A 15,159-nucleotide genomic window follows, 5' to 3' on the forward strand; every position below is an offset into this window, starting at 1 on the left:
CAGCTTACACCCCGATCACGACACCCACACGTGGATGATGTAAGACCACAAGTATCACCCAGGCCTGTCAACCACATCTTACACCCCGATCACGACACCCACACGTGGATGATGTAAGACCACAAGCATATGTCTTTATCTATATAGCCGGTATAACTGCCATTCGGCGTAACACACCAGCTATCACAAAGTATCACCCAGGCCGTTACACCACACATTGATGACAGCCATGTGCTCACATTACACATCTATGATGTAGGACCACACATCTTACTGTGACCTGTCAATCACCAGCAAGCAAACAGATCAGGACCCCACACATTGATGACACATTGATGTCTCAGCACACATACTAATGATGTAACTTCGCACATTGACGACGTAAGACCTCACGTCTCCCATAGACCTACCAACCATTATCAGTAACCCGATCAGGACACCCACATTTTTTTATGACGTACCACCCAATTGACGACTTTAGGGCACATATTGATGACGTAAAACCACACGTCTCACCCAGACCTGTTAATCATAATCATCAACCCGATCAGGACAACTGTACACAGTGATGACGTAATTCTTGAGCCGCACACGACCTACCTTGCCTTCTCATTGCATGTCATCTGTCAGAAGAAAGTGTTCGGTGAAACGTTTCTTCACGGGCGGGATTGAATCTTGACCTCTCCTTCTCTGTTCAGCCCACCAGATCACGCTAATGTAATAAAAATAGCTCGGCGATGCCGTTTCAGCTTAATAACGCCCCAGTGGGCAGCGGTAAGGGTGCGGGTCAGAAGCAACGAAGGAAGCAGTTTTGGCGCTTGTTAACATTTGACCAGCGGTGGGTCTAACGAGACTCAGGGGACGTCTGTTGTGCTGCGAGGATCATATCATATTCTACTGAGTAACAGACGGCCATGCTCCGTGTTACAAGTGTTTTATCTGCAACAAGAAGAGGTGATGATAGTGTGGCGGCGTTTTCATCTCCATCAATAATGGAGATATAGTTTTGTGTGTGTGTGTCTGTCTGTCTGTGTGTGTGTTTCCGGCCTATTATGGTCAACAAAACTCTGGATGGATTGTGATGATATTTGGTATGTAGGCAGGTGTAGGGAAGACGATAGTCAAGGTCGATTTCGGGCCTCCGGGGATGTGGCTTTGTAACTGTAGCAGAACTTGCGTTTTTGGTATCGTTTGACCTGGGCATGCTGTGGTCTTGATGACTTTGCTGCTTTTGTTATGTAAGAAAAGAGTTGGGGTAGTTTTGGCCCCCCCTAGCAACTTTCTATGGAACTGCAGAGGCGTTTTTGTAAAAGTCTTCGAAGGAGAATAACTGACCAAAGGAACGACGGATTTCTATGATATTTAGCATGTAGGTAGTGTTGGCTATTTTAGGATGGTTAGCGTAGTTGTTATTTTGAAATGCCTGATTTGATCTGATTTAGTCCCATCTTCATGCCCGAGGATTGGAGATTGTGGTGGCATCCATCATCATCAGCCTCCTCCATTCCCTCCAGTCTCTGTGGGTACTCTCTGCCATTGGGAGTCCCTTCCACTCACGGATGAAATGTCTACAATACTTGAAATCAACAGGGTTTTCAGCGGGGTGTGCACAGAGGGTGTAATTCAATATCAAACTATAGCTAGTTTCAAGCCGTTGTGGTCGAATGTTAATTTGATATTTCTTCACAACTAAATCATTGATACATCTATTGCCACATCAGTCACGCCCGCGCTCCAATCAGAAGGCTCGTTACAGCCCGGGAAGTTATGTTCCTGCACGCGCCTCCCGACCACAACCGGCATCAGCCCGACTCATCCCCTCCGCCTGCCGGGGGTCGCGACCCTGCTCCGGGCGGGCCGAGGTGTAATTAACCCCGCGGGAGCGCGGGCGTGACTCGGTGTTGGTCGATCCGGCGTGGAGCCAAATTTCGACTACGCTAGTAGCGAGCGTAGTCCAGTGGTTAGCGGCCCTGCCACTGGAACTACTTATAGAAGTCGTGAGTTCGATTCCGGCTTTGTCGCTCACCTGACATGCACGCTACTGGAAAAGGGTCGCAGTCATTAGGACGGGACGGGACGTTAAGGCTTAGTCCACTGTACATTGTGCTTGTAGAAAAGAGCTAGGGGAGTTTCCCTGGTATAATGAGCCAGTATACATGTATACTGTACATAGTGTCTATCTTCTCTGCCACGACCAGTAGAAGAACAGCTCTTTAGTGACCTAGAACTGGATCGAGATCACTTTCTTTTTTCTACGTGGAGTTAATTAGGATTCGGGTACACGAAATACGCTCACACTTCTCCTTAAAAACCTCCCGAGCGTGACTCCAAGTCGACTAAAAACGCGCCTGAGCGTTAATCCTGCCTGTGAAGCACTTCTCTCCCCTGTAGGAAGTGCACTGGCAGTGGCGGGAAAATATTTGCCAGTGGCAGAAATTTGGCACCCGTTTAGTGCCTGGTGACGTACATGTTTACCTGATACTGGAGGGTTCTCTGTCTGTTTGTTGTACTCTTTATCGATTACCTGGAAGTGCGTCACACCTGTCGTTAAGTACCGGATAAATTCTTGATCAGAGCAAAGTGAAACACTCGAGTTCAACAACATCACTCACTGACGAAAGACGGAGGATGCAATCTGAGACAATTCGCCTTTTTTATGTATTTATATCTATCCATTCACCTGAGTAATTTTTGTATTATGAACATTTATGTGGCATTCACTCAGAGCAACCGTCCTATAGTGTAACAGTTGTTGACGAATGATATAAGGATAGACGTTATGATATCGCTGATCCTAAACACCAGTGTCTACCTAATACGGCAGAGAAGTCACAGAATATTATGGATTTTTGGTCAACATTGTGTTAAAAACACGACAGTTACGTAGTCACGGTTTCTTGACAACTTGACCTCTTTGCAAATTATTGCAAATGATATCATTATTTATGCAAATAGGTTTTTTTTCTATTCGTTGATCAATCGAAACACGAGATCTAGAGATGAGACTACCGTTAATTTACATCTGTGCATTTTAAGTATCCCACTAAAATGCAAAATACACCGCGTACCGATACAAGAACATTTTTGTTGCTGTTTCTCGTTGTTGTTATTTTTGAATTTTGTCTTTTTTTATAAGACCCGTGGGCCGCATACATTTCAAACAAACTTTGAACCTTGAACCTTGAACTAGGACATCGGTGATGTCATCTCGGGAGACAATGGGTCCCTCTGCACACTCAGTCCAAGTTTAGTTCTACCGTCTGCAGCACCCATGTTAATGTATCGTCACAGCTGCTAGTTTCAAATGATTATTGAGCGTACTATCACACCCATGCAGAGAGCAACATTGTTGAAATCTGAGTCGCTGCCAAACAAGTAACGGAAAAAAGGCGAATTTTCGGCTGTCTTTATGCTTTCATCAGGATTACACGACTTATCTAATCAAGGGACCTCAAGGGTACGTGACACCAGCAAGAGGCCAAAGATAAATCTTTAACGTACAAAACAAAAAATGTGAAATAATATCTGACGACTCAGAAATATTGGTCAGCAAAACTTTTAGGAGTTTCTTTTCGGTGTGTGTCGTAGAAATTTAATCTCACTTGCAGCACCGACGGTTTCTGATAGAGGGCGCTGTTACAAGTCAGAGATACGTTTGGTGAGGTTACTATCCACACAAATGCAGTGTTATCTTTCGTGGGAAAACTTGCCAGTTTTCAATTAAGGATGGTCCCATTTCAAGGGAAGATCGAACATCACCCGTAGCAACTTCAGAGATAACTTAAAAATAAATAACATTTCAACAACACTTCTTGTTTATTACAACAGAGCGACAAGGCAGCCTAGTTGTTTGCTTGTAGGTTTGAGTACCTCAAGAGAATATTAGTCTTTATTTATGCAAATCAGGGCGTTGAATACCGAGAGATGGCTTCTCAGCCAATTGAATTTCATTTTGAACCCCCTGACAAATATCTAGCACCTTCCAATGACCCTGCTGTCGCCTATTTCCCAACCAAGTTGGGCTGGGTTGGGAGTAGCCTGAGACCCGCCCTAGCTATTCCAGATCCGGTTCGCTTCTTCGATCGAATCCAAGAAGTGCATGGCTTTATTGAGTTGGATTTGTCTGAATTCACAGTCGGCTGGCAAAGACAAGTTTTAAGGCTGGTAGGTACCCTCGCCTACCAGCCCTAATCAAAGATGACCTAAGTGCACACAACTAACTCTCAACCATGGTCTGGAGGCAATGAGGCCATTGCCGGCTATCTGTGGCTTAAACTATACTAGGCGTATATCGTATCTATAGATTGAAATGAATACAAGAGATGGTGTTTTGCTTGTGAAATAATATCTTGTGTATACAAATAAAGTTGTACATGTGCTTTTCTAACGGTGCTTAGCATCTCTCCGTAAGTCACAAAGTTCAGATCATTTGGGGAAGGGATGACAAGTGGATTCGGAAAATGTATGACATGCAAGACATGGGTAAGATCACCTTTGAAGTACAGCTACAGATATGTCGAGGTTGCCTTAAAGAACCGTCTTAATAACCATCAAAGATGAACACATCTGTAGATTCAATATCCCCACCACGCATCCGTACACTCCGTAGTCAGGGATTTTCTACTATTTCTGACTGCCCTAAATGCATCATCACTGGAAGTGAACCAGGTTGAATTCTACTCGGCTCGCCGCTGTTTTATCCTATCTTTTGGGCCTTTGCGTTCGAGTGTCTTCCTGGTTCTTGCTGACAGGACGCTGAGGGATTTCGCTGACTCGGCTGGTTTTAAGAAAAAAGCTTTCCCTTTGCCAATATATTCTGCGCTTGGTGTACGAAAGACCTTAAATAATTAGGCGACAGTTTTATTTTTTGTTACTGTGAAGCTAAATTTGTCTCTCTGAAACATGCACTAACGTCTCGGACAAAAGAAATAAAACGCAAACATTTAGATGAAATATCATTAACTGGCCGACAATTTGTGTTCTGTCTTTTGGAATGTAGTACTTCTTATGATATGTGTAAAGGACATCTGATCTCTTTATTAGCCTTGTAAACAACATTGTAGACTCCTCTGTTTATAAAATACCGATGTCTTCTTGATCTATTTTCTGACTACATCTCCTGCTATTAAGTCTTCTGTTTCGGTGACTGGCCATATTCTTTTCTTTTTAATATTTCCGGAGAGAAACGCTGTATTCCTGCCGGCTATTCGAGTGTAGTACACGTAGCCCTCAATGGTGTCTCCTTTTCAACTAGTTATGAAGTACGAGGTGTTTGTAAACGGGAACGTCAAAATATGTTCCAACAGGCTTATTGTCGACTTGCACGTGTCAGGTCTAGGTGCAGTACCGGTCTATCAGCTAGAGGTCTCTCTTTACTGGTCGTGTCTCCAGGAGCCCACTGGAGCCAGGCTATCCCCTCAGTGCCCCTGCACGGCGTTGAGGAGCCTGTGGAGCCAGGCTGTCCGCTCGCGGTGAGTGAACTCTTTACTGTGGTCGGAAGTGACGTCAACATCTGTGATCTGACGCTTGCTGGTGCCGGAAGCTGAGGGGGGGGGCGGTATTCGGCGTTAGTAAAGAAAGAAATATTCTTGTTTTTAAGACACACACACACACACACACACACACACACACACATACACACACACACACACACACACACACACACACACACATACACCGTACACGCACGCAAAAACACTCACACACACACTCACCTTTAAACTCTCTCACACACACATATGCACACGCACACACGTACATACATGCACACCCACACACACATACACACACACACGCACACACACACACACACGCACACGTGCACACACACAAACACACACACACACACACACACACACACAGACACGCGCGCGCGTGCATAATTATACTAGGCACATTTTACTCGCCCTCACCGTCCACGATCTCGTCCACCAGGGAGGAGATCCATGCCTGGCGGGCCCGCTCCACCAGATCCCGGCTGCGCTCCTCCGTCATGGTCCGGTCCGTGATGCTTCGTCTGGGCAGCAGAAAAAAGGTAAGGTATGAGAAAAGTTAAAGGTATTCCCATAGCATATATAGTGCCTTAGGGGCGGTTGTTTGTTGTCTACTGTGTCTGGGGCACGGTATTGGAAGGTGGAGCACATCCCTCTGTAACAGAAGTGAGGTACCCATTTTTACACACGGGTGGAGTGAGAAGGACGTGTAATAAGATGCCTTCTCAAAGAACATACCTTCAAACCGGAAATGCCAGGAATCGAAAACGTTACTACTGGGCTATTCGACTCCAAATCACTTATATCATAGAAAAAATAGTTCCTGAACTTCATTGTAGCTCAGGAGAGTGTCATCTAGTCTTCTACGGGATAACAGATTAGTAAGAAACGTTGTAAAGTCACTGCTGCAAAACGATTGCTATTCGTATAGAGCTATAGCATTTCCCTTCCAAGGAATCTGTGCATGAAGTCTTTTTTATATCCGTGAATAGTTTTAGCAGTTTCGTTACTGCTGCACGTACATTGCGAAGTAAAACCAGTCTGCAAATTTCCGGTTACCGAAACATCGGCTAGGTTTTATGTACTGGTTTTGTAGGAAAAAAAAAACATGTTAGTCTGCCCGTCTAGTAGGTCCCACATTGGCTGAAATGTTTACCAGATATCCAAAATATGATGCACAATTCGGCACCAGGATCGGACGAAACGTCATTCATGGACGTACGAAGTATAATGGTCTCACCGTTGTGGATATGCGATGCGGGGATCTGCAGATACCAGGTACTTCAGCAGGTGGCGCTGCCAGGCGGTCCGCGTGTCCTGCGCCAGTCTGTGGTCCCCCATGGTGTCGATGCCGGACCGCTTACTGTTGGTACCTGAGAAGTATCGGTCAGGTTGATATCTAAACAGATCATGATGGCAATCTTCAGACAAGGTGAGACTGTCGGTGGAGTAAGGACAATAAAGACAGTTGAGTCTAAAACGGATGAAAACTTCCGAATTCCCTTTATGACATAGGGCACATAGGGATGACTGGTTTGTAAAAAATACACACTTAAAGGAATCCTGAAGGGGGATTATTTTCCGTTGGATTATCTATCCATGAAAACATAATCAGCCGACTTAACATGTGACATGGAGTCTTATAATATGTTGTTGTCCTTCAGACCGCTTACCGTCACGGCATCGGGACTGTAGAACGTTTCTCTAAAACAACGGAGATTTCACTTCCAGTGACATGACATGGTGGGGATGAGCAAATCGTTAAGAAAGTGCCGAACAATCAGCAAACTGTCTGGACACGACAAGACGTTTCGAACAAGATCTTAAGACGCTGTTGCTGATGAACTAAGATATGATTGATGTCTTCAAGTCGTGACCATTACTTAGAAGCCAAATCGTCCTAAGATGTTTTCCTGCTTAAGGGATTATCCCTACTTTCCTGGAGAGCCAAATGACAATTTGCAAACTTGCGTCTCGAAGCGCAGACGGAACATTAGCGCGATGTCTTCACCACTCAGGAGTTGTTCGGTTGGCTAACTAACTAACAAGGCTGGCCAGAACTCACACATGTATCAACAATGCTGCCTGGGCTGACCATCATCATTGTATTGCCTTGTTGCACTTTTGATAAATAGAAACAGAACACGTCGAAAGTAACAGGCCCATTTCTAGTACAACTGAGTTCCATGTGGGATTGTGGAAAGCTCACTAGTGGTGAATATGTAGTTATGTTCACCAGTGGTTATGGCGAAATGGAGTCTTTTATGATTATTTTACATTTCATACGATACAATTTATAGATTTACGACGGAGATATGATCAACCAAAGTTGATTTATCGTTGATTCCTAGTTTGCTAGATTTTTAACCTACCTTCGGGCAGGAGGATCTCGTCCACCAGAGCCGTGAGCCATGCCTGGCGCGCCCGGCTGATCATGTCACGTGTCCGCTCCTCCGTCATCGTCACGTCAGTGATGCTCCTGCTGTACGGAGAAGTAAGCCATTGATCGGATAAACATTACAACTAAACGTGTCACCTCCGTGATACCTCTGCCGGGGGCACGGTAGGATGCTCTTATACAGGACATGGTTAGGAGAAATTATCTACAGATCTGTAGATACGGTTAGGAGAAGTTAACTACTGATCTGGAAACATGGTTAGGAGAAGTTATCTGCTGATCTCTGGGATCCCCTTGGCTTGGAATTCATTTGGGCTTTGTTAAGCTCATTATAGATATGTGGTCATTCACTTGGTGCAATTATAGTCCAAACGGAAAAGTAATGATTAATTACTTTTCACCTTATTTCCTTATTTTCCTACTAATTGACATTTTTGGGTGGTAATCCCGAAGGCCAAATACCGAATTGGAGTACAGGTGGTTTTCATAAATCCCTATCAGCGCAATATTCTGTACATGGAGGAAATATCCTATGCCCCATTGATATTATGTAGTGGTAGAATACTGCGCTTGTTTCCAACCATATGGCAGATTCATTTCCGGCCCTCCATTAGTGGCACGGCATCTCCTAAGCGCTGCCGGGAAACATCAGAACAACTTGCGCCGAGAGATGCTTCCGGAAGCCATGACGCGAATTGACGTCAACTAGACACAAAAGAACAATTTTTTTGCCCTTATCCACTTCTTCTCATCTTTGCCTTATTATGATCGCGTACTTAAATCTCATCATCTTTATTCTCCTCTGTTAATGTGTAGGATGAGAACGACACCATGGTGTCGCTTTGTTGTTATTAGTTCCTAATGTTTGTACTGTCTTCCATAGTAACGCCAGGCAACCGCAAAGTTTCCGCTCATGTGTTGGTTCCATTAAGTGTCCTTAGAGTGGCTTAATAGTTAATCTGCCGCTGTCAGCTTTCCCTCGTACACGGAGCACTGCCGGAAGGTGGCGCGATTAAAGGTAAAGGTCGCTAATCCGCTATCAAAATCGTAAGACACGTTTTATTATCATCAGTACGAAGTAACAACAGGGTGTCAGATCATGTACTGGTTTCATAAAGTGTTCTTTAGAGAGGCTTAGTATTCAATCTGCTGTAAAAGTACTACCGGGAGACCTGGCGATGGCGATATAGGACGCTGTGATCACGATTGTAAGACAGGGGTTGGAACTTCAGTACAAAGTACACCGTACGGTTCTGGTTCCATAAAGTGTCCGTTCAGCGGCCTTATAGGTATGTGTTGTTGAAAGTACTGCCGGTAGAACTTGCAACGGCGATAAAGAACGCTGTCAACTCGATTGTAAGACAGGGTTTGGAACTTCAGAAAAAAGTAACCGTACGGTGTCAGATCATGTACTGGTTCCATAAACTCTTCTTAGAGAGGCTTAGTATTTAATCTGCTGTAAAAGTACTGCCGGGAGAACTGGCGATGGCGATATAGGACGCTGTGATCACGATTGTAAGACAGGGTTTGGAACTTCAGTACAAAGTAGCCGTGCGCGCGGTTCTGGTTCTATGAAGTGTCCGTACCAAGGCCTTATAGGTAATCTGTTGCTGAAAGTGCTGCCGGGAGACCTGGCGATGAAGATATGAGACACTGACATCACAATTGTAAGACACGGACGTCCTGGATCGTGAACCACGATGGTACGAACGCGGAATCAGGGAGGTCATCTACGAGAGGATCTACAACCCCACCCTAAACAGGAAGGGAGGACTCCGCGTAGAACTCTCCGGTACCTGGGACTCCGCCCTCCCCCCAACCAAAGGACAATAGATGTTCCTATGGTGTTGTCTTACCATAGGAACCTTCCAGATCTTGTTTTACATTTTAATACGTCTTATGCATGACTGTGTGATTTGCCATGTAAAACCGGTTTTTCTAGTTATTGTAAATAAGTACTGGTTAGTTCTACTAGTTCATTTTAGTGACGCTGAAGAAGAGTGATGGATGTCACTCGAAACGTCCGGAAATAAATCTCCGAATTCTTATCCAGTTGTAGAGTTTGAATTCTCTTTATATATTGGTTACCTGGATGTCTAACCTTCACAAACGAATTGTAAGACACTGTTTCGGAACTATAAGGCAAAGTCGCTTGGATGTCCAGTCAAGAGTCCTTGTCTTACTTGTATAAGATTAAATTCTTGCTTATATAAGACAAAGTACCTGCACGGTTTAAGCCCAGGTCCTGCATCCATTACGCGTTCTTAGCCGGGATTAGGAGTTAATCTCTCCGCGGGGGCTTCCCGACTGCGGGGGTCGGGCGGTAACTCCCCTTCCATTACCGCGGATAAACCGTTTAATTACCGGTTATAAAATAACTGGGTCACAGGAAATAACGCTGCTGTAAGTAAGTACGCCCCTGAAGACTTTATGGCCTACGGGTTTACAGTCGCCGCGAGGATTTGGTCGCGGCAGGTAGAAAAGAACAGCTGATGTTTTCACAATAAGATGTTTGGATTTAATGGGTTTTCTAAAACTTAACAGTTTTCCGAAAATAATTTCATCAGGTTGATAGAACATTGGGTATTTGGAGTTTCTTTTAACACAACCAGGTAATTTCACCTGCTCATGTTTCGGTGTCTGTCAGACACCTTCTTCAGAGCTTCTGACTGTAGTACTGCTTCTCGCCGCTATAAGTAGCCGATGTTTAACAGTTTTGTGGTAATCCTATTAGACTTACAAGGACGAGAATTTAGCTTACCCTAGCATCAACTAGTGAGAAGCACTGATACTTCAGTGCGCTTTTTCAGAGCGGTTCTAATGTAAAAACGCAGATGACTTCTAAGCGAATTCGAAAACCTTATTTGGAACGCTCGTTTTGAACTAAAAGGTCTGATTTCCTTGGTAACTGGTATACGACGATTTTAAATGTAGATGTAAGTTGTACTTATTAATGGTCTGACCGAATCCAAAAATCCTGTGCTGTAAGTCCTAAATCCAGGCAGGTCTGTGATAAGTCTCGTTCCAGTACTTACATGGCAGATGGTGTGATCCTGTTTAGCTATTTGATGTAGATCACACTTTTTTCGGTAGTAAACGGGGTATCAGCATTCACCTATCGGTGCTTCTAAAAGCGGATCTGCGGTAGTGATAAAGTCGGGTGTAAATATCTGCTTGCCTTAATTTATTTGTGACATTTATGCAAGGATTTACATTGTAGACTCACGGCGATCTTAATGGACGGGCCAAATCCAGAAGACGTTTCTTTTAAGTACACACAGCCAGGGCTGCCCAACTAGCCTGAGTCTAGCACAAGGGGCTAGCCCCGCTGACAAAGACAAGACGTGACAATGGACAGCATGACGAGCTATAACAATATTGTAAATACATGTACATATTAAAACTATCGTGTTAAAATGATTGAAATGATAGATTACGTCTATAATGGTATCTACATCGGGAGGCCAGGGCCTGTACGTATACATGTATTGTTCGTCATAACTTCCAAAACGACTCCGGACTGCCCGACGCCAGTAGAGATGGTCACTGAAGCATCAGGGGATGCTGCCTTTAATTTTTGTGCCAACATTTTCACCGTTTTATCTTTAGATGAAGTGGTTTGCATTCGTTCTTCCTGGAAACAAATTATAATATAGACGCCCATCCTGTTTTGACAGCCATTGCGTCAATATCTTCGTGGCATGATATGCGTTTTGTTGTATTAACCTACTTTTTAGATTGCTTTATTGACTGGAACATAAGAGAAGCTCCAATGGCCCTGTTGCCCCGGGGATTTTCGGGCTCCAACTTCCTGTAATAAAGACCTAATTGCCGCACAGGGGAGCGTTCACTGAATTCAGGATGTTGCTATCTAAAACGGTACACAAACAAAAGTCGTATTTGATAAATCTAGAAAAGATTAACATGTCAAAAATATATGAATGTATGAATGTAGATACGTATGTATGTGTGTGTGTGTGTGTGTGTGTGTGTGTGTGTGTGTGTGTGTGTTTGTGTGTATATGCAATAAAACCAATAAGAAGCTAAGACAATCAATGCGATGGATTTGACTGACATAAAGGCTGCTGATGAGAGACTAAAAGTCCCTGGTCATAGAGGTGATTCAAAGATCATTGACAGATCATTGAACGGGCGCTAAAAGACCGCTGAGTGATCTGGAAAATATTTTGATACTTTTTTTGTTTGTTTAAATAGCATCATTTATAAACCCACAATGCCGGAAACGCGTCGCGTACGAGCCCGCTTGCAGGGCGACACTGTAGGGCCTAAATAGCGCGCGTGATGGCGATGTTAGCGGACCACTCCGGGCCCATATCCGACTGTGGACATTCTCCATCAGCAGGGCTAAAGAACAGGTAATTGCGTCAAGCGTTGTTTGGTTTCCGCCAGAAAGTAACGGGAGAGTTCCGCGTACCGAAGGGCAATATGTTTACGAGAGACACTTTTATTTTATCATGTTGTATTCTCCAAGCAGAGGTTTCGGTCGAGTAGGGTAGGAGTGTCCGGGATTTTTTTATGTCTGTCTCCCTTCAGACAGACAGACAAACAGACAGACGTAAAAAATCCCGGATATTCCTACCCTACTCGACCGAAACCTCTGCTTGGAGAATACAATATAGGTTCTCTATGCTTTCTTATTCAAGTAGAATTCATCTGGTTACAAATGTACCTAGCGTGAAGCTGACAGTGTTAAGTCATTACGCAAGTAGTCAGCGCCATGCAGATGTTATAAAATACATTATTGATTATAGACAGATCTGGAAACATTAGTGTATGCGAGTATCACGTAATGATAATAACAATAATGATATAGAATTATACCGTAGTGTCTTCTTGAATTACTACAAGACATCGATTCCAAAGATTAAGCAGCTTGCTTGGCTTTTCTTGAATCTTTTGTTTCTGGCTGTATTGAACAGATCCGCTTGTCCGCTGAATCTGAATCTCTGGTTGTGCAGATTCGATGCTTACCGTGTTAGCGGCTTCCTGTCGTCTGTGGGGAGAGTTGCTGATGAAGTCACCTTCGTCAGGATTACCATGGCAACCAACAGTAAGTTGGCGGCAAGATACAGATGGTGAATTCTACGGTAAAGATTAGAAAAAAGGCATTTGGTAAAAAACAAAAAGAAGTCTTATCAGCCCTTGCCGTTTCATGTTGGTTTTCCACGCACACAAAACATTCATTGGGTAAAATGATTCATTGCATTTTGTTAAAAGCAAGTTAAAATATACCCAATACAAATGTAGTAGTTGCTGACGGAAATGTTTGTGCAAACTGAGCTGGAACGAGATTAAGCAGCAGCACACAAGCATCACGGGTAGCGCGGCGACACGTAATGTCAATAACGTGAGGGCCGCGGCTGAAGCAGCAGGGACGATTAATGATATTTGTAGGGAAATTTAACGACTAATATTGACTGCGATGATTGATATAGACTAACACGGCAATCTGAGCAGTGGCACAACTTCAGCTTTCAGCTTCCTCCACTCTATTCCTGTTTACACGGGTAGGCTTGGAAGCTTTCAGCAGGAGGAAACAGGCTGGTCCAAAACACAAGGCCAGCTTTCATTTCATTTCATTTCAGATGTCAAAGAATATCATGAATTCTGCGTATTGACACTGATCCTTGTCCGATATGAATGCCTTGTGGAAGTCATCGGCCAGAATGCAGCATCTTCCACCAGCTGCAGGAGCGGGTTGCAGCGAGGCTGTCAAATGTGACGTTAGGGCCCTGTCACACTTGTGCGCGTGAGTTCCACAGTATCGTTTTTTTTGGTTTGAGTAAATTTTGCGGGGAGGAAGTTACTTTTTACTTCGACCCGCCGTTGAGTAGTCTTAGGTATCAAAACTAAGAAAGTAATTCTTCGGCTGCAAACTTGACCTAAACCAAAAACATGTTAATACGCAACTCATGCGGACTTGTATATACGCACAAGTGTGACAGGGGCTTTAACGAAAACCACACAGCCGGTTTACTGACTTACCGCCACAAAGTCCACTTGTTCGACTGTTGCTCCGTAAATTATGATTCCTAATAACATTTCCCCAGAAGTCTAACTCATTTAGTAGATTGAAATCTCGGGGGAAATTTCCAGGTAATGTTCTCTCGGCTGTTGCTACTCGCCCGTGAGCCCATCGGACGAACCGGTAAAAGAGCCACGCAGGTCGGTGATTTCTGATTACGTTATCGGAATGTAATGTCATTAACATGAAGCAAAGATCGTTTCCCTAATCTTGTTTATTGTCGATGTTATCGTCGCGGCTAGCTCGGAGGGGAGGAACTAGAAGGACATGTCTTCTTTTGACAGACCCTCGTCAGAGATGAATATTGTGTGAAACACGTGAAAATAGATTCACTCAAAAGAACTTGGTTGGAATAGGCAAAAAAAAGATGGATTTTCCTAAAAAAAAGTAATTGAGATTATTTACTTTAGAAAAGCGTGGGTTATCAGGAATGTCACGGCAGCGATTACAAACTCACTGTTCTCTAAACAGCATTTAGCTAGACCGGTACTGAGGATATTTAACGCCGTGAAAACCATTTGCCGGAGTCTCCATCCGGACAAGTTTTAGTGCCGCAGAGAAACGGAAAGTTGGCGTGATAAAACTCACCGTGGCATCAGGTGTGGGGTGTAGTCTCTGCGGCTCGGCTGCAAACGGCTCGGGTCTCTTCTGCTCTGATTTTCGGTCTCAGTCTCCTTGCGAGTTCCCGGTCCGTGTCGTGCGTCTTCGGGAAGAATCAGGACCGGCCGGCTGAAGGTGTTTTTATACCAGATCATGTGTACGTCATCAAAGGAGGCGGAACAGTTCTTAAGGACCGTCTGACGTGGGACCTTATTTGCATATTGTGAGAGTATCCTTAAGGACTGGGTGACGTGGGAACTTATTTGCATATTGTGAGAGTATCCTTAAGGACTGGGTGACGTGGGAACTAATTTGCATATTCTGAGAGTATCCCTTCCGTACCTTTCAAGATTGGGTGACGTAGGATCTTATTTGCATATTGAGAGAGTGCTCATCACGTACAGTTCTAAGGCCGGGTGACATGGGACCTTAATTGCATAGTGTGAGAGTATCCGTCCCGTATAGTTCTTGTATCAGGGTGACGTGGGACCTTATACGCATATCATGAGAGTCTCTCTCCCGTCCAATTCTTGAGGACTGGGTGACGTAGGATCTTATTTGCATATTGAGAGAGTACTCATCACGTACAGTTCTAAGGCCGGGTGACGTGGGACCTTATTTGC

At 44.2% G+C, this 15,159-nt stretch overlaps 1 protein-coding gene across 2 annotated transcripts; it reads right to left on the bottom strand.

Moving 5' to 3' along the window:
* Positions 1 to 4,328: 4,328 nt before the first annotated feature.
* On the bottom strand, positions 4,329 to 14,706 carry LOC136429619 (uncharacterized). 2 transcript variants are annotated; one of them, XM_066419513.1, is made up of 6 exons: positions 14,525 to 14,706; positions 12,883 to 12,993; positions 7,865 to 7,971; positions 6,733 to 6,865; positions 5,913 to 6,016; positions 4,329 to 5,542 (listed from the first exon to the last, which is right to left on the bottom strand). In XM_066419513.1, the coding sequence occupies exons 1-6, from the start codon at positions 14,689 to 14,691 to the stop codon at positions 5,418 to 5,420; spliced, it is 747 nt and encodes a 248-aa protein (XP_066275610.1). In that variant the 5' UTR covers positions 14,692 to 14,706; the 3' UTR covers positions 4,329 to 5,417. The 2 variants fall into 2 exon arrangements, with proteins under 2 accessions (XP_066275610.1, XP_066275609.1); XM_066419512.1 differs by having other exon boundaries at positions 7,865 to 7,974.
* Between the last annotated feature and the right edge of the window lie 453 nt (positions 14,707 to 15,159).

The sequence above is a fragment of the Branchiostoma lanceolatum genome, chromosome 3 (assembly GCF_035083965.1).
Source record: "Branchiostoma lanceolatum isolate klBraLanc5 chromosome 3, klBraLanc5.hap2, whole genome shotgun sequence".
Classification (NCBI taxonomy): Eukaryota; Metazoa; Chordata; class Leptocardii; order Amphioxiformes; family Branchiostomatidae; genus Branchiostoma; species Branchiostoma lanceolatum.